The sequence below is a fragment of the Poecile atricapillus genome, chromosome 10 (assembly GCF_030490865.1).
Source record: "Poecile atricapillus isolate bPoeAtr1 chromosome 10, bPoeAtr1.hap1, whole genome shotgun sequence".
Classification (NCBI taxonomy): domain Eukaryota; kingdom Metazoa; phylum Chordata; class Aves; order Passeriformes; family Paridae; genus Poecile; species Poecile atricapillus.
Genome location: NC_081258.1, coordinates 15,264,941 through 15,284,599, shown reverse-complemented (window position 1 = coordinate 15,284,599; position 19,659 = coordinate 15,264,941). Strand labels below are relative to the sequence as shown.

Genomic DNA, 19,659 nt, shown 5'->3' with positions numbered 1-19,659 from the left:
AGTAATCCAATAAAATGTTTTTCAGGGGAATAGCAATAATAATAACATAACTAACTCAACCCCCAATGTATTTCTGCTTTGTTGTTGTGCGGAGTGCAGCTTCTTCAACCTCACTCACCAGTACAGACACAGACTGTCTTTATTTTCACTTCTAAGGTAGCTGTTTTCTTGTAAATCCAAATCTGTTTACTTTATCACTAGTTTAACATCTTAGTGGATGTTTGCTTGCAAGTAGAAGCCCTTGTCTACTCATTCAACAGTGAGAGCTGCTCCTTAGGAAAACAAACGTTCTTTAGACCAGCAGGCATGGGAAAAACCCGCTAAATTTTTCTGAACCTCGTGTTACTTCAGGGAACTCAGGAAGAGGGATCTGATTCTGGTTAAAAGAAATATTTCCTCACTGTGCATGTGGCATTTAACACTTAAGAGCTGGCATTGGATGCTGAACTTTTGAGTATCACACTAGAACAAAGTACTTGTCTATACCACCATGAGTATTCCTTCCTAATAGCAGTAGGAAACTAAAGGATGCTCTGGCCTGGGAGAGACTCTTGTCCAAACCACAGCGGTGTTCACCGTTACCCAAGCTGCTATAAACCTTTTCTTTCTTGAATTTGAACTTCTAAACTACTGCGAACTAAGACAGTGGTGTAAAAAGCAAGCTGTTTTTCCCAATGTTTCTAAGCTCACTGGGTAATTTTGAGGATTTTTCAGTTCACATTTAGGGATGTATTTTGAACACTTCTGAACTGCACTGTTAATTCTGAGTGTGACTTCTGTTTTGTGGTTGACAGATGAAGGCTGGTTGGAAGTTGTCCAATCTTTAATTAGAGTTATTCCATTAGAAGATCCCCTGGGACCAGCTGTTATAACACTACTACTTGATGAATGTCCTCTGCCAACAAAAGTGAGTCGAAAGCAGATGCATTTATCTGTGGCTGAATGTCAGTTACTTGTGGTTGCCACACCCATGATCTCTTTGAGTAGCTTTCACCAGTGATGCAAGACTGATAGTGGTTCAGAAAATGGGTGTAACATTCAACTTCAAGTAATTTGGGGTGACTTGGTGTCTAAATGCTAATTAATGCTAGGAACATTCCCACAAAAAGATAAATTTGATCCATGGGGAAGGAACAAGAGACCCTTGGGTTTTTGCTGCTTTTCTCGCCGCTCTCTCCTGCCTGTGGTACTTACACTGTGCAGGTGCTGCAAAAGCTGCCCAGGTTCTGCCCTTTTGTTCTCTAATTTGCAAAGCTGCACGTTTACAAGTCACTTTTGAATTTGTTCCTGGCTTGCACATGAGGAATGCAATGCAAATGGGTGTCTTAAGCTAAACAAGTGACATTTTTCAACTATGAAATACCTATATATGGTTTTACCAAATGAGAATACTTCTGCTTTACTAATCTGTTTTTGGGCAGAAAGATGACCTGAGGTGTTTCATGCTATGTTGGTGCAGTGTGTAACTAAAAGCCTCAGGTGCTTTAGGATGATAAACATAATGTTTGTACAGAGAACTTGTCTGTCTTCAAATGTTTGTCATTATCTCATTTCCTCAGAAACTGATGATCACATCATTGCTGCTTTCATTTCTCCAGCTCCTGATGCTGCCAGTTTTAGTCTTCCGTTGGTGCTTTTAGGGATACAAAGAGCTGGTGCATCAGTGGCTATAGAATGCAGAATTGGTCAAGCTCTCAAACTACCTGAAGTGGGTTCTTCTAGGCTGTCAATTAATGTTATCTGAGACTTTTAAACAAGAGAAATGTATTATGACTGTCACAGAGACTGCTGAATTATTTTGAAAACAAAGCTATGACTAGAAACTTTGCTTTAAAAAAGAAATCAGGAAATGGAGACCACTGCGAATGCACCATAGGGAGAGTGATTTTGGATTTTTTGTTTGGCTCTACAATGTCCTTGGCAATCAAATTATTTGTTTTTCAAAAGCCATGTGACTTTTATTTGGGTACTTTTAAGGAGTTTGCTATAAAATAGTTGACCTTATCATGACAAGGTCAGTGCCTGTTTTTCTGGGGGGCACAGTGGTTTTTTCCTGTGTAGCTTCTTTGCAGCACAGGGAGCTGCAGCTGTGGGGTCTGCTGCCCACATGCAGCCTCGTAAAGTGTGTGCTGCTGTTCATTTTTTTTTTCTATACAGGATAAGTTTTAAGTTTTTTGTCTTAGGGATTTTAAGTCAGTGCCTCACTTCCATGACAACTGGAGAACAGCAGTTCTACAGTTTAATTTTCAGGTTTTGCAGGCTATAAAGTCCATAAAGTTAAAAGGGCAGTGCAGTAAACTGTTTATTCTATAAAGTCTTTATTTAACTCAAAATACTTGATCTCTCTGACAGTTCTAATAATGGCTAAAAGCAGTATCAGTATGTCAAGAGTCTAATTTTAGTGAGTCCTTTCCATCCCAAGTCTGTAGCTCAGTCATTCTTTCTTCTTTCTCTGTTCTTTCCACTTAGCTCAGTCCTGTTCATCAGTTCTGTTTTTGTGGCTTTCCTTTTAAGAACATAACTACTTTTCAGTGTGATCTCTGTACAGACCTCAGACTCTAGCGCAGTCAACTGATTCCAATGTGGCTCAGAACACAGTTCAAAAAAACACATCTATTCAACTTGAGCGGTGCTCATTTTTCCTCCAAATGGCTGCTGATGACTTCAATATGAGGAGTTCTTCTATTTTAATTAGATCCTTGCCTGAGATTATGCAGTTTCAATCTGAATCAGCTGAAACTTTCATGAAGTCTGGAAAGTTGAGGAGGATTTGGAACTTTTCAGGGTGGGGTTCTCCCTGTGGGATGACTTGTTCTGGCTCTAGATTAACCCCTAACTACTATGAAAATGTAGAGTATGCTCTAGACCTGTATAAAATTTTATTCATACCATACTGCCTGAACAAAGCAAGTCAAAGCATGGCATTTTAGGTTTATTACCCTCATTGGTTACTTCCTAAATTTGTGTGACTACAGAAAACCACTTAGGCTCTCAAGAATACAGTTTGACATCCGGTAAAGTTGACCACATCCTAAATTTATGATGGGAATGTGGGCCTTTTGGGGAGGGGGTGTGTCTCTTTAGTCCTGAATTCTAAAATCTGAAACAGTCCTTTTCTTTCAAAAAGGGTGTGAGTTTTAGGACACTGGCAATAGATCAGATGGCAGTGATGCCATACGTGCTAATTGGTTCCTGTTGCCGTGGGGAGCTCACTTAGGTATGTCCAGAAGTGTCCTGAGCTGTTAATCACAACAACCAACAATCTGGTGGTAATTTTAAAGTTACAACTCTTGAGTCTGTTGAACTTTTCTTCTCCTCTGTCCTTCATTATCTTATCTCAGAAGATAACCACGCCATGCTTGTCTGTAATATGATGCTGAATCTGTTTTTAGGATACTGAATTAGGGGGAAGCTGTATCTGTCAGTAACGTTGAAGAGATTTCTGATTTTTCTTTCGCAGGACGCATTACAGAAGTTAACTGAAATATTAAACCTAAGTGGAGCTGCTGCTTGCCAGGATGCTTGTCACCCTGCCAAGCACCGGAACACGACTGCAGTGCTCGGCTGCTTGGCAGAGAAATTAGCAGGTAAAGCCCTGGGGTTCTCCTCACAGCTGGCATTTGGCTCTCTGCAACACCTTCTGCTTTAGCACCCACGATGCATGCCAGGTCAGAGGTGTTTTCTTAGAACTGAATAATGTTCTGCATCGAGGGGGTACCAGGTGTGACAGAATCTGGTTGATTCAAATGTCTGAATGAATCATTCACAAAACCTTCTGATATGTGGTTAGTGATTGAGGATCCCTGTTTGCTATATTGCCTTAGCACTGGTAATCAGTCTCTTCTGCAGGCCCACTCTAGCTGTGAATTACTGAGGACACATTCTCTTGAGTGTAGGCAGGAATATCATGTTAGTGGTCTTAGAGGCTGTATAGGAACAAAAAGGAAATATGCTTTTTCCAGTAGATCTGTCTTACTGTATTGTAGATTGCTGAAAAGATTCTCTTCTGTGTTGCTTAAAAGAAAATTGCTGAGATTCTATTTAAGGTGACTTTTCATGAAGAATATTTATTCCCTGTCATTCTTACCTAGTACACTGTTGGAGACTGATGATTAAGTTTCCTTCTTGCTGATGATCTCTCTTATATCTGTTTTTTTTGCTTCTTTTCTGAAAGTGGACAGGAAATAGAGGGAAAAAGTGATTGTCCGGTGTCACCTGATGGTTATTAAAACCCAATTAATATATTTCTGTGAAAAAAAACAAGTAAAGAACAAGGTCTGGAAGTGGGTTTGTACTGTAATACTTAAGTATTTTACTAAGTCTTAATGAGATGCTGTATCCACTTTCATCTTAGTGGACACAGATCTCATTGTGTCAGCTCAGGCAACAAATTTATTAATGAAGTGTTGGAACACGCTGCAAATTCTTAGGAGCTTGTAGATTCCAGAGTTTGATTCCCTCGTGTCTGTCTCTTAAGTGGACGCTATTTCAGGGCTTTTCCATTTTAAATTGGCTGCTTGCTCTGGTGCTGCTGCAAGCTGTATAATTAACTATCAAGTTGGCAGTTTCAGGTGCTCAGTTTTGCTTATTTTGGGCTGCTGATAGATGGAGCTGATATTTACACTGACTCTGGAAGTAAAGGGGAGACAGCCTCTTTTCAAAGTAAAGAGCATGAAAATGTTAAGTGGAGGCTGCTGGAGTCTTACTGCAAAATCTCAGAAGCCTGGCTAGAACTCTGTACCCACTTAGAGCAGTGAACTGAACAGGACTGAAGTGTGCCAGTAACTGTGTAATTATTAAATGTGCACCAAATATTTTACTGGGAACAATGATAATTGTTTTATATTATAGTTTTGCTTTGCTGTGAAGTTGTTTGTTGTTCTTTAATTTGTGTTTAAAATATCTCTGATGATGGGTATGTGGTACTTCCCATAGAGGGGTTTGATTCCTGGTGTTCTTGCAGGTCCTGCGAGCATAGGTTTACTCAGCCCAGGCATATTGGAATATTTACTTCACAGCTTGGTAAGTGTTTTTGATCTTTTTGTGTGTATCCATACATAGCAATTAGAATGCAATTTTTGCTATTATTATTATTGTGAAAAGTTGGAGACATGTCTGCTAAATATTGGCAGTGTATGTTACAGAAAGCTGAGATTCCAGAGCCTGTGGGATCTCCATCTTTGGAGATAATTAGTAGTCAATGGAACAAGGCTCTGAGTAGCCTGATCTGTTTGAACCAGCACTCCACAGGAGGGTGGAATACAGGAACGTTGGAGGCTCCTTTGAACCTAAAACCTTCTGTGGCAGACTTGCAACTCTTCTTGTCTGTACTGGGTATTTATTAATTAACTTTTCCTTACTGCCCATGTTTAGAACTTCCAGTCCCACCCAACAGTGATGCTTTTTGCACTAATAGCACTGGAGAAGTTTGCACAAACAAGTGAGTATTGGCCTGGTACTGCTCTTAACACCATGGCTTGTGCTGCATTATTGTCACTTGCTTTGCCTGATCACTTGTGAGCATGAGAGTCTGCATTGGTATTTATTGCTCTAGTGACATCCCTCTAACTGTCAAAACCCAAGATACTTGCTGAAACTTATTTTCCCTGTTAAAAGTTGCTGTAGAAGAATTTGTAACACAAGGCCTTTGTCACTGACATAAATCTGTATTGGAGTTGGGCAACAGTTAGGATTGGGAGTTTGTAGGCAGGAAAAAATATTTTTTGCTTTAATGACACCCTCACCCACAAACCCTTAAGAGAGTTGCTGAAACTTAGTCCTTCTCATCTTAGAAATTACTACATAATGACTTAGGACATGAGGCCTTTGTTACTTGAAATGAAATCAATCAGTATTGGAGAGATGGAGAACAGCTGTGATTGGTCACTTGATAATGCAGCTCCATGCTGATGAGAGGTGGTAAATCTGAATGAAGATAATTCCACATCTGCTTGGGGAAACAATTTCATGTTGCATGTAATACTGAGCCTAGATGTGTGGTAGAGAGTTCTACTGCATTTGTAGGATGTTATTATTTTTAACTAAACTTATCCCTAACTGATAGCAATTACTCTTTTTCCTCTTAAATTGCAGGTGAAAATAAAATGACAGTTTCTGAATCGTGCATTAGTGACCAACTGATCTTGCTGGAGAAATGGACAGATAATCCAGACTACTTAAAACGCCAGGTTGGATTCTGTGCCCAGTGGAGTTTAGACAATCTGTGTAGGTATAACAAAGGGATGGATTAATTTAATAGTAATCACTCCTCCAAAGAGATGGAGGACTGCTTTGTGTTCATTTTGTATGAGCATTTAGTGTACCTGGCTGCATTTGTAATATCTCCTTGAAAAAGAAAACAAAACCAAAAACAGCACACCAACAAATGTATATCCAGTGTAATTGTATGGAAAAAAAAATTTGGCAAGGAAAATGTTTTTGAAAGGAAGTGGTTTGTACTCTGCAATTTGGAGCTGCAACAAAAATTCTTCTTCACACCAATTTCCTGTAACCCACACTTCAGCAAATTTCTCTGAGCAGCTAAACAGTGCAGCTCTGTCTCTGTGGAACGTCTGGATTGCTGACATGTCCTGGTGATGGCCACTCCTGGTGTCATTCCCCACTGCACACTGGCTCAAAGAACTACTGAAGACTTTTAAAATTAAATACACTTCTTGATTTTTGTGATTGAAAGTAAAAAGTGTTTGGCAAAGCACTTCTCTAGGTCCATCTTTTGCGTTTCTAAAAATCATTGAGTTTGATTGGTTAATTGTGATTTCAAGGACACAGCAACTCTAATGACCTTGTATTTTCTAGTGCCTTTTAGATAAATTTGGATGTTGGGCTTTAGGGGCTTTAGTCAGCTTATGGAAAGCCAGTGTCAGCTGTGTTTAAGTGTCTGTGTAAATGTTGTAGCAAGTTTGAGTCATATGAAGGGTGCTAAGATAAGATCTTTGATTTGTAAATTAACATGTGTGTTCAACAATTTGACACCTGGCAAGAGAAATGCTTCTGATCCTTCCAAGTAGAAAGGGCAAGCAGGGAGAGAGCGAGCTGCTTTGGCCCAGTTCGACTTCATCAACTAAAAAAGAGATGGTAGAAACTTTTAAATCCGTGTTTTCCCCTTCCTCCTATACCCAAATCTGTTTCCACTGTAATGAATCAGAAAAGCTCTCCACACTGAATATACAAATACAGTGGTAAATCCTGAAACAGTGGCATCTTGGTGTGAACTTGGATGCCTTCCATTTGCCTGTGGGTTTCCTGCAAGTACTAATTAGATTGTGGGAGCTCTAGTCAGAGGCACAGGTCATGCTTTCATGTTTGGAGGGTATTTAACACACACTGTATTGGAAGCTATTTTCATGCAGGCAAAATCTCAGTGTTTCATTGTCATGCCAAAAACTACCTGGATCCTAGAGAGATTAACATTGTATGAAATGTTTAAAATCAAGTTTTGCAGCAGCAATAGCTAACTGGTTGGGATTATTTTATTTTATTTTTTTTTTTCAGTTTTAAAAGAAGGCAGGCAGTTTACATATGAGAAGGTTGACTTGACCAACATTAGGGCTATGCTGAACAGTAACGATGTCAGCGAATACCTGAAGATCTCGCCACATGGATTAGAGGTAGGAAATTGTTTCATGTTTTCAACCTGAAAAAGAGGCTGAAGAAAAAGGCAGGTTTTGCTTTGCACTTGCTCCTGTGATTTTATAGAATGAAGCCATGTTGTCTGCCAGCTTTGTACAGAAAACTTATTTTGTCATCCAAAGGTTGTAACATCACTACACTGATCTCAATTGAAATGCTCACACTAAATTAACACCTGTGCCCCAAAGCTTCAGGGAAGTGAGGAGGATTCTTAAGAGTCTCAGATGGCTTTTCATTTACTTTATGAACAGTCTTAGTCAAAATATCATTCTATTGTTTGTCCTGTTTCATCTTGAAAAGCTCACAGCAGTCAGATTTTTGTCTCAGCCACATGGGGTTTATTCCTTCCTATCTAACTCTTTCTAAAAACTTGTTTGACTGCTTAGAGATGAATTTTCATGAATTAACACTGAATGCCTCCTTGTCCTTCCTACCAGGAATCAGTTAACAACCAATGATTTAGGTTCTCCTGTCGCGGTTGTCTTAGTCTTTAAATCTTTAAATGGTTTCTGTCAACTTGCTACATTTTTTTTTTTTTCTTTGCCTGTGGCTTAACCACTGAACAATTTTCAGTCTTGCCTACTCACTATTTGTGTGACAACTACTGCTATAAAGAGAGGTCACTTTGTCTGAAATGCCTCTAAAATTATGTTGGTATATTCTTATATGCAAGAAACTTGATCCAGGGAAGAAAGGTGTTTGTTTGAATGCTAATTTTGTAGACAGTGAATTTCTGTTTGGTTTTGGTAGGCACGATGTGATGCCTCGTCCTTTGAAAGCGTAAGATGCACGTTCTGTGTCGATTCTGGAGTCTGGTACTATGAAGTTACAGTCATTACTTCAGGAGTGATGCAGATAGGATGGGCAACCAAAGACAGCAAATTTCTCAACCATGTGAGTATCTGTAATGTCATCGAGCTGGTGATGTAACATCAGTATTTTCCTTCTTGCGACATCTGTGAAAATAGCTCCGGTTATTTTGTGGTCTTAACTGAGCACTTGCTTGTTTCCTTCAATTTTTCAGTGTCTATGAAGAGCTGTTTTTGCTGATTTGGTGGTACAAGAGAAGTCAGTATTGTTATTGCTGCAGACTGACACGGTTCACCTAAGTCATGCAGAGCTGCAGCAGAGACAGCTTGTTATCTGCTGGCTGTTGTCTGGAAGCTATAGGGAACTTGTTTCTTATTTCTTGTAGCATAATCTCTTGGAAATTCTTTAGATAAAAGTAGTTACTGTTTTTGGAAGCAAGCAAGAGGTCACTAGGAACAGCAGTTTCTCATACACTGTCCTTTACATAGGTCATCAAGCAGCCATTTCATCATCCTCTTTAACACATTTTCCTATTAAATTAACTTTCACAAGGGAAATAACTCAAATTTACTCTTGGCTAACATGGTATCATTGGACTTGCTGGTAGCAGCCATATGGGACAGTCTTGGAATGCAAAAGCTTCTTTTTAATTAAAAATAAGGATTACAAAAAGATTAAACTCTCTACCTTCTTGCCTTTTCCTGAGAGTACAGAACAAGTCTCCTGTCTTAATTTACAGCTTGTTTTACTGTCCTTCTCATCCAGATAATTTTGTATTTTATTCTTAGTTCTAAGTATTCTTCTTCCTACTATTTTCTTGTAAGATTATGTACTTGCTAGCATTAAAGTAAAATGTGCCATGTGCATATGAAGTCCAAATAGTGTCAGTCATCATGGAGATGTCACTGGGTCTTCTTTCTTCTTAAATCATTGTGGTAACTGCATGGCCGTTAGAAATTCATACGCTTTTTATGCTATGGTATAACTCATTTCAGTATTTCCCATAAAAAGAAAGAGTAATGATTACTACCCAAAAAGCTTTTCTACCTCAACTTAGAGTTAGTTTTCCATGTTGTCAGCCTTCCAAATGACCATTAAAGTTCATTAAAGTGCAAGCTAGAATTTTGGGACAAAAAGTTACATTAGGCCTAGCCTAGTGCTGGGATTTTAAGTTGACACTTCTACTGACTAAGCTTGAGAGAGATTCACTTGTGGCCTTTCTTTACTGTTGTAATTGCATGGCTTTTGGTTCCTACTTGGAATTTCTTTTAGGAAAAGAGTTATATATTTAACATAGAGATAAGCAGTTAAAACTGCTCACTTCTGATTATTATAGAAAAAGTCATTCTACAGCTGAGCCAAATACAAAAGCTAACATGAAGATAGGCCAAATACATACATGTGATTAAACATTGATTGTGGGGGTATGAGATAAATACATTAAGGAGATTAAACAAACACCACTGGCAATAAATCCAATGGGAATGCAAGAGTAGCTTCTCTCACCATTTAACTTGGGTATTCCTGTGAGTTCAGAGATCTTGCTCCATTTCTTCTAATTATTAATGGAAATAGCATTGTCTTCTGCTGATGTATAACATGCACATATCTCTGTGTCACATCCAAAATCCAGTCCTATGTTTTTAGCATGGAATTGAAGTGTGATTTAAGTAAAAAAAAAAAAAATTATAAACCATACACAAGATCAAAAAATACCAACCAAACAAAAATATCATGCAGACCTGTACTGAGCACAGTCCTTGTAGACACTGAGTGTAACAGAAACTGTTTGAAATAAAAGGCCATGTGTCTGCCTTTAGACTGCTAAGAGGCTTAAAAGATTTTTTTTCCCACTTACTGTTAAAGAGCTTGGTGTATGTGCATTTTTCTGTGTGTCCTGTGCAAGGTATGAAAATGGGAGATGTCACATCTCTGAGTAGGATGATTTTTCTGTTGCTGCAGCTGTTTTGCTGGTGGCCAAATGCTGCTGTTATTTAAGTTCATCAGGTGTGTGCCTGAAATACAAGGATATTATCCTCTGGATATATCACAAACACAGGTCTCAGAAGCCGTGTGCTCTTTATGTACAGCATCTGTAGCAAAAAGACTAGTCCCAAATATGACATTAAACACCAATTAGCTGGGCTTAGCTTTAATTTGGAACATGGGAGGCTTGTGTAATCAGATGCTGTCTGGTATTTGCACTCCAGAAAAACCATGCTGAGCACGAGGAAGTTGCTTACCTTCCATAATGCTTTTGAGTTTCATGGTTGGGCTCTGCTACATGACAGACTTTTCTCCTGCTCTTACTTTAGTACTTATTTTAGTTTTGTTTGCCTTGGACCTTAGGACTATCACTTGATAATGTTTACAGAATTTAGGGGAGGCTGGCAGTGAAAGGGACACAATATGCAACAAATTAGGTGAAGGGGCTGTGTGTTCTCTTTGTGTACTGTGGGTTCTGGACATCTTGTGGGGAAGGCATTACAAGTTTGATACTGGGACTTCAAGATAAGAGAATGATTGTTATTCTGTGGTGACTTATTAAGATGCAAAAATTTAACCTATTTGGGTACTAGCCTTCTGATTTTAAAATACTTTAACAGAGAGGAGTGGTTTGAGGTTACAGAGAATGGAAGACACTTTGAAAAAAATATCCCCTTCTCCCTTCCTCCTCACCCCCCAACAAATTCCTTTTTGATGTGAAAATGAAACTAAAACTAGTTTGAAGAAAAATATTACCTTCCTTGGGGAGAGTGAAAGAAACTTTTCTTGCTCCTGGAGAAGTGGTTTAGGTGAATGAAAAAAGACTTTAGCCCCTCAGTGTGAGGAATGGCTGTAGGCTGAAACGTTGTGCTCTCTCTAAAGGAAGGTTACGGCATCGGGGACGATGAATACTCCTGTGCATACGATGGCTGCCGGCAGCTGATCTGGTATAATGCCAGAAGTAAACCACATTCCCATCCCTGTTGGAAAGAAGGTATTCTGTCTTTCTTCTGCTGTTTATCCTAACTGGATTTATACACAGGATTTTTCCCCTTGCAGGTGTCTGTTCATAGGTGTGAACAAAGCAGTTACTGCCTAATTCTGAGGATCATAAAGGTTTAATAATTACTGTGTCTTAAAGAGTGATTTAAATGAGCACAGTGGGCGCTACAATCTTGTTCCCCAGTCTGTGTAAAGAGACTCTTGTTGCTTAAACATTTTTTCTTTTCAAATGCAGAGTGAAAATCATAGCACCAATTAACATTGGACATTTAATCATTAGACTTTTTTCCACTTGTTTGTAGTTGTACACAACAGGGTTGAAATCTTCCTTTCTGGGTTAAAAGAGTTGTTTTAGAGAAGGGGGAAAAACTTTGATCTCTGAATTAGACTTTTTTTTTTTTTTCTTTTTTAAGGAGGAGTTGCACTGTCTTGCTTACTTTAAATTCTTGGATAACTACTTGGACAGCAAAGTTCTGTTCTTGATCTCAGCTTTGAAATCTTGGTAGGATTCTGTGCATGCCATGCTTGTGTGAACTGTGCCGCCTTCTCTTCTATTAAAATTTTCCCCCAAGGATGGCTAAATTAAAACACCTCTTAAAAATAAATAGCACAAGCATATTGGAAATTTTTCCTCAGAACACCCACTTGCTAAAGTCTATTTTCAACAGGTGTAAAATAGCCAAGGAGTGACAGAGTGCAGCTTTCTTCTGGCTTTGGCAAAAACTCTGCAATACTTTTACAACTATGTAGTATTAATGCTCTGGCAGACTAGAATACTTAATTTTTTTACTATTTTCTCCTGGGTGTTTTGGTTTGGGTTGGTTTTTTGGTTGGTTTTTTTTTTAGTTACTGTCTGTATCAATGTTTCTTCTGTTGTGCTTTTGCAAACAGTTCCTTTTAAGTAAGACAACTCACAGTGACATGTATGATACTTGAAACAATAACTGTTTCAGCTGTTGACATTTAACAGAAGTGAAATCTTTAAATTATTTTTGTTTTGCATGTAAGGAGACACAATAGGATTTCTACTAGATTTGCAAGAAAAGCAAATGATCTTCTATTTAAATGGAAACCAGCTTCCTGCTGAGAAGCAAGTATTTTCATCTGCTGTGTAAGTATCTGCTCATTTGGAAGGACACGACCTCTGTGTATAATTGTTTTAATTATATGAAGAGTTTTCAATTTGAGATGTAAATTCATATTTACTTACCTGAAGCCATCATCAAGCAAGTTTCCCTGTTGAAAGTTGCTTAGAAATCAGTAAGAAGGATATAATTTTACAGGTGGATTTCAGGGTCCAAAATAAATACTTTGGACTTTCCAAAGGTATGTTCAGCTCAGTGTTTTATACTGTCAAATTAGCATAGCATTAAAATAGAATGAGGCTGCAGCAAAGATGAACAATTTTTTGGTGCCTGAGGAATTTATCTTCTGAAAAATGAAGCCTATCTTGGAAATGTTGGAGAGGGCTTGTTAACTGACTGCTATCCACTGGGGCCAGCTCCTGGAGCAGCATATTGAATATTCATCAGAGGATGTCTCTTGGTAGCATTGCGGGCAGGTGTTGGGCTTATTTTGCCAGCTGTTGTTAAAATTAACACATGGTGAACTCCTCTAACTCCCATAGGGAAGTTCAGCCTTTTACTTCAGAAAAGATAAGCTGGTGTAATAGTTGAGAAAGCAGCTTCCTATGCAGCTTAATTAAACATTACAGTACTTTCTCAGTTATTCCTACCAGGCTAATAATTTCATCCATGTTTTTTCCTCAAAATAAAGTTCAAGTTGCAGGCAAAGAGGGGTTCAGTTTTAAGAGTTGCCGAGTATCTTCTTTGTTCAGCTTTTTGTGCTCTGTTCCTTGAGTATGGAATTGATAAACTTGAGTGCTTGTTAGAACTTGGGCTATTACTGAACTTTGGTCCATCCAGTAAATTTAACAGGTGATAGTTGTGTTTTTAAAAGTGTTACTAATCCTAGTTGTACAGTAGGCAACCTTTATTGGCTGACTCAGTAAGAAATTCAGATAAATCCCAATAGTAATTAAGGAGTTGAGAGCTGAACAAGGTAAGTATGTGCAGCTGCAATTTGATGCTCTCCCAGTTAGCTGCAAAACACTGGTATTAAACTTCTCTCTGTCTCAGGGGGTTTATCTTCAAATGCTAATAGTAACATGTCTGAAAGCTCTACTATTGTTTAAGCCATTCTAAAATGCCTGTTCATCATGTTGCAGATCGGGGTTTTTTGCTGCAGCAAGTTTCATGTCCTATCAACAATGTGAGTTCAACTTTGGGGCAAAACCCTTCAAGTACCCACCACCAATGAAGTTTAGTACCTTCAATGATCATGCCTTTCTGACAGCAGAAGAGAAAATAATTTTGCCCAGGTAATCCTCCTACCTTTTATGTTTGCATGCAGAGAAATAAAATGCTTCACGTCAGAATTGCAAAGTTTTGCTTTGTACTCAGCAAAATTCATTTTTTATGGGGTCATACTTCCATAGGTTCCTCTTCTAAAAGGATAAAACAATAGGCTCCAGTGCAATTTCATCAGTAGGGCAGGAGATATGTAACCAAAATCTATTAAATTAAAATATGTTTTTTAATATTAAGCTAAATTAAAATTAACTAGTACCACACAGTAAGCTGTTTTAGCAGAAGTACCTTTTGCCATCTAAGGATTATTAGGTTGATTGAGGAGGAATAGTGTTAATTAAAAAAATATGTCCTATTTAAAATTGACCTGATTTGTGGTGTTGGCAGCATGGAGGTGCTGAATGATTGTAAGTCTTGAAATTATCCTTTTCTGCTCCTGATGAAAATTTTCCCATTTTTGAATGACAGTACTGACAAAGGTTACTCAAATTTAGAAGTGGTTTCCCACCTAAATATTATTCAACCCAGATAGAAACAGATCTGGATACATTCTTCTTTAGCTTTCACCAAACTTCTGGCAGGAATGAAAACTAATAGCTCAACTGATTCAAGTTACTAGTAATAAAATAACTTAGTGGAAAACAAGCAGTAACAGTGTACAGTGTAATCTATGTGGTTTACCCTGGATTTCCAGCTTTGTCTGAAGATGGCCCTCAGACCAGTGCTGATGTATGTGACTGAAATAATCTTAAACTGCAACTAATTAAGTGGGGGCTGGTTTGTTGGAGGGGGTACCCCTGGCTGTAATAAAATTCAGAGACTGGTTTTGAGTTATCCAGCTTTGATCAAGTATATCTGAAATACTTAAGTATCTTAGTGTTTAAAAAGAAAAGAAAAAAACCCCACCTTATTTCTGGGTTAGAGTCACACATTGGCAGAGTTTGAGGTTTGGGATATTGTATTAACATGAAGAAAATGAAATGCAACTTGTAAAATCATTTTGTGCTTACCTATAGCCAGAGGAAAATATTTCTGCTTGTGACTGCAGTTGCTTTAAGTGAGAGTCTGATGTAGTCTTTAAGATGATCTGTTAGATACAAACTTGTCACCCTCCCTTTTCAAATTAGTGTTCTTCTGTCTTGGTAGTATCCCACACTGGATGAGAGGTTTGTAGTTTCTGGCTGATGTTCAGGTGGGATTGATGTCGTTCTGGCACTGCTCTTGCAATGTTCAGGCAATATCTGTGAGAACTGTTACAAGATTGTGCCAAAAGATGAGAGACAAACTGGGGGAAACTGGTTTCCTGTTGATGCCTGACTGGTGAAACTTGGCCTCCTGTTTTACAGACTCTTCATTATGCAATAGCACTGAAAGGCTCCATTCAAGGTTGGACACTGTTGTTCTTTGTGTAAACAAAGATCATCCCTGCCCTACAGCCTGAACTGCTTGGAAATGATAAGCCAATCCTAAATGAAAAGATAGCTTTGATCATCTTAAAGTGATAGGAGATAAGGCAAAGATGTGTATGAGTGGACCCTAATTATCCATCACAGGATTCAACAAACTCATGCAGAGTTGTGCAAATTCAGTGCATCTGGTGTTGGGGCAAGACGCATCACCCTGCCGTTGAATAGTTGTGATGGGTGTTGGGTGTGTTCCCGGTGGGAAAAGTCTTATTTCATCAAATGAGGGATTTTTACCTATTTTCTCTCTCTTGTGGCTGTTGCCATACTGGGATGTTGATTTAATTCTGTTTTTGTTCTTTGAAACTGTGTTAGAGCATTATAGGCTTTCTGTTTGTGAGGGTTTGTGAGGTTTATTTCTTTGTTGGTTTTTTTTTCTTAGCTCCTGAAAGTACCCAGGTACAAAAGAACAATTTCTTTAAGTGTTCAGCTGTGGGAACTAGTGAGAATGAGGAGAATTGTTATTTAATCCCCTCTTTGTCCCTTTCTGACAGACCAGAATAGGGAATCAGACTGATTTGCAGGTCTCTGGGTGTCTTAAGCCTTTTTGTGTGTGCAGTTGTGATCGATGTTTATCAGCAGTGTGGTGTAGCACTGCTACAAGTGTTATGTTTGCCTTGATGCAATCCTCAGAATAGTTTTTAATCTACTGCTTTGAGCCAATCTAACGTTTGGGGGTCTGTCTCTGTCTCCCTTCAGACACAGGCGCCTGGCTTTGCTGAAGCAAGTGAGTATCAGAGAGAACTGCTGCACACTTTGCTGTGATGAGGTAGCAGACACAGAACTCAGGCCATGTGGGCACAGGTAAAACCTTAAAAAAACCCAAATCAAAAGAAACAGGAAAATGTGTGTGTGATGTAGTGCTTAGATGAGGCCATACGCAGTCCCTGCTCATCTCAATTGACTCCCCAGGATAAAGGAAATAACCTTCCTTCCTTTTAAGGATGTGATGTGTAGAGTTTAACACAGTATTCCCACTATTCCACTCAGCCTAGACCTGAGCAGATTGAACCCTTAATTGTGTGTGTATTTGGGGAAGTACAGAGGCTACACCTGTGTGGTGCCCTGGGCTACTGATTCTTATTTCCCTGATGTCAAAGGCATTACTAATTAGTACTTTAAACTGGTGCATGTGGGATCACATGAGGAGAGCAGAAAATTCATAATATACTCATTAAATGTTCAACAAATGGATTGTGTTAAGTCACAAATTCCTCTAAAAGCTAAAAATGAGACACCAGTATGAGTTATACCATACTAGCACTTTCCTGCCTTTAAACAGCCTCCTAGGAAATTAATCCAGTTAAGTCAAATTATTTAGAGTTTTAGAGCACTCAGGAAAGGAGTCTTGCCATGTGTCTAGATGCTGGAAAGTTAAAGAGATGTGCCTGGTGTATGCCAACAAGAAGTGGAGAAGTTGCTGCAGGGCACTGGGGCTGCTGCTCTCCAGACCAGAGTGAGTGCTAGGATTAATGAGCACAGGGAAGTGGGATCCCAAACAACTACAGGAGCAGCTGGGAGATGCTGAGCAGCAGGAGCTCCTCCCAAAGTCTGTAAAAGGATCCACAACACCTGACTTGCAATGCCTAATCTCCACACTGAGGGACTTAAATTGTATGTGCCTCTGGCAGGCTGACTAAACTGCTTAGTGCTTGTATTATTTTGTTGTTGATGATTAGTTTTTTGTACTGTAAAAGCGGGCTTTAACTGGTTTTTCTTCTCCTTCAGTGACCTGTGCATGGAGTGTGCCTTGCAACTGGAGACCTGCCCTTTGTGTCGACAGGAAATACAGACCCGGGTCAGACAGATCTCTCACATTTCATGACACACGTGGAGAAACACCACAGACTTGTTTTTAATGAACTCCAACCAATACTGAAAGGGGAAAGCATCTCTAACCAGTCTTTATGCACATAGAACCATAGCCACGGCCAGATTTCATGCTAACCTGTAATCTGTTTATTTTAAAACCGAAATCTTTAATAAGCTCTTTCCAGCTGCCAGCGATGGGAGCTGGTTTCAGCAGTCAGGAGTTATGGCTATTGGTTCCTCCGAGCAAGAGCAGAGGGAGTTGTCCCTTCTTCCCCTTTTCCTTCTCGCCTGTCGCAAGTGCTGAAAAAATTTGCACTGGAAGTACACATACAATGCATTTTAGAAAAAAAGAGAAAATAAGTATTTCCTAAAACAGGGCCGTGCTGTCTTGTGCTCGAAAGTCTATTTTTGGCAGAAGTCAGTACTAAAAAGAGAATGCCAATGTTTTCCTGTTTAATGTAGCCTCCTGCTGGTCAGAGACTCTGTATTTTCCGATATTAAACTGCTCAAAGACTGAATCTGTACACAGACTGATTTGAAAAGACATTGTGGAGACTGTAGAGAAACTCACAGGTTTTAATAACTTGGTGATTCCAAAGAATGTTCTGATTTGTTTTTAAATGTTGAAAGATCAGTGGTATTTTCAAGTACATAATGTTTCTGATGCTTTTAACTTCAGTACCCACATTTTTTTGTGAGGTTATAATTTTCAGGAGGTATTATTAACTAATTGTAATGCTGGACTGGAATTAATTTGATATTCTGGGTATTTTTTAAGGTATCATCAAACACCTTTTTTAATCAGTGTTGTTTTTGAAAGTTAGCTCAATTTTTCCGAAGTGAATATATCTTAAAATATTAGAGGAGAATTCTGGACCAGTTTATTTAAAACAAGGTTATTTGGATAGCAATTTCAGTCTTACTCTTAACTCCTTAAAAATGCACCTTGCTTGCCACTTGTCTGTCCTGCTCTGAGCAGGTTTGGGGCCACACTTCCTATTTTTGGTAGGGATCATACAGTGGGAATCTCTGCTCCACTTTAATTACACATTTGTGATGTTTGTATGTTAAGGATGCACTTCAGTAGGCAGCTCTTGACTTTTACTAGGTTTCTACAAGGAATCAGGGTTCACAGCTGGTGTCAGTGAAGTAGCACAAAAATCGGTGGGGTTCTGCTTATTTTGCACCAACTGAGGATATGACTCGGTCTCTTCCAAGTCTTGCAATGGTTCATTTTTTTAAAGTATCTGTATAGTAGAACTTTACTAATTCACACACAACTTAGATCAAAACCATCCCACTTCTTGGCAGTGATTCAGCAGCAGAGGCTGTTGTAGTGAATTCTCATGGTATGATGTAGTTTATTTTTAAAATCATTTATTATCTTTATTTTACTATGAAGTATTAGCAATGCAGAGCTGAGGCTGCTGAGCACTCTGGCTTTCTACAGACCTCAGTAGGAGCTGAGAGCTCTGAACCCAGCTCTCCAGCAGCTCCTTTCACCTTCTGCCTTTGCTAACTCAAGGGTGCTGAACTTCATCCAGAGGTGTGTGAATTAGGAAAGTTCTGTCCATTGTTTTCACGTTGACTTTTGTCCAAATGTAGACTGAATCCAGCAGCGGAGTGCTGGTTAGTGTTTTTGCTAAAATATGGATTCTCTTCCACCTTGGATGCCTGGTGTGATTAAAGTCAGACTGGCAAATCTGTGCCACAGGGATCTCATTTCCTCACTGACTGTACTTTACAATGTTTTGCTGTATCCATATTTTCAGTCAGGGCCGAGTTCCTTCCAGCTCCATGTTCAATGAGCAAACGTGACCACCATCACTGCCACAAGGGTGTCAGAAATTTGGAATCACTTGAAGTGAACTTTTAAGCGCTTCCAAATGCAATGATAAGTTTTTATCCCTAAGGTATGAAGTTACAAATCATACTTTAGGGAAGAGGTGGGACAGAACCATTTTGAACTCTGCCTTAATAGAGTCTAGTAATTTCAGGGCTTTGGTTTCCCTGGCCAGGATAAACTGAGGTAAAATTTTCAGAAGTGCCTAGGACTCCTAATTTGTCAGCTGCTGTATGAGATTAAGGTCTTCAGGCATCTAGGCATCTGCTGTCCCCTTGGAATGCAGGTGACCTTAGAGCCTTGCTGCCTTTGTGGACATGGGACTAAGTGTCTATGTTCTTTATGGAAAAGATGTGAATGCTTTGGAAAATTTTGCCCCAGACCGTCTTCCATGCAGCTGGTGCTAGACAGAGGAAGCCAGCGGTGGCGGAGGAGGGAGCTGTGTTGCAGAGAACTGTCCTGTTCATTTCACAAAGGGAAAGACTGTACACTTAGACTGGCTTTCTGCCGCCATCCAAGCCAGGTTTGTCCAGCTGGATTCTCCATGAGCAGTGCGGTGTCGCCTCGCTCCCTGCACGCCCCGTGGCTCTGGGGACAGGGATGGGATGTGGCGACTCCACAGGCCCTCACAGGGCGAAGTGAATTGTAGCAAAGTTGTCCATTCAACAATAAAAACATCCTGAAGGCTGGCTGTTGTTCTTTAATTCCTTTTCGGCTGAGCGCT

The 19,659-nt window shown here is 39.3% G+C and overlaps 1 protein-coding gene across 1 annotated transcript in view; it reads left to right on the top strand.

The window, feature by feature from the left end:
* RSPRY1 (ring finger and SPRY domain containing 1) overlaps positions 1-19,619 on the top strand; it is a 35,909-nt gene extending 16,290 nt beyond the window's left edge. The window contains exons 5-16 of the mRNA XM_058846099.1: positions 795-907; positions 3,461-3,587; positions 4,964-5,022; positions 5,374-5,440; positions 6,094-6,225; positions 7,513-7,628; positions 8,401-8,544; positions 11,329-11,440; positions 12,457-12,559; positions 13,676-13,828; positions 15,980-16,084; positions 17,009-19,619. Coding sequence (XP_058702082.1) covers positions 795-907; positions 3,461-3,587; positions 4,964-5,022; positions 5,374-5,440; positions 6,094-6,225; positions 7,513-7,628; positions 8,401-8,544; positions 11,329-11,440; positions 12,457-12,559; positions 13,676-13,828; positions 15,980-16,084; positions 17,009-17,105 — 1,328 coding nt within the window. The 3' untranslated portion in view covers positions 17,106-19,619. The remainder of the gene's footprint in view (positions 1-794; positions 908-3,460; positions 3,588-4,963; positions 5,023-5,373; positions 5,441-6,093; positions 6,226-7,512; positions 7,629-8,400; positions 8,545-11,328; positions 11,441-12,456; positions 12,560-13,675; positions 13,829-15,979; positions 16,085-17,008) is intronic.
* The last annotated feature ends 40 nt before the right edge of the window (positions 19,620-19,659 follow it).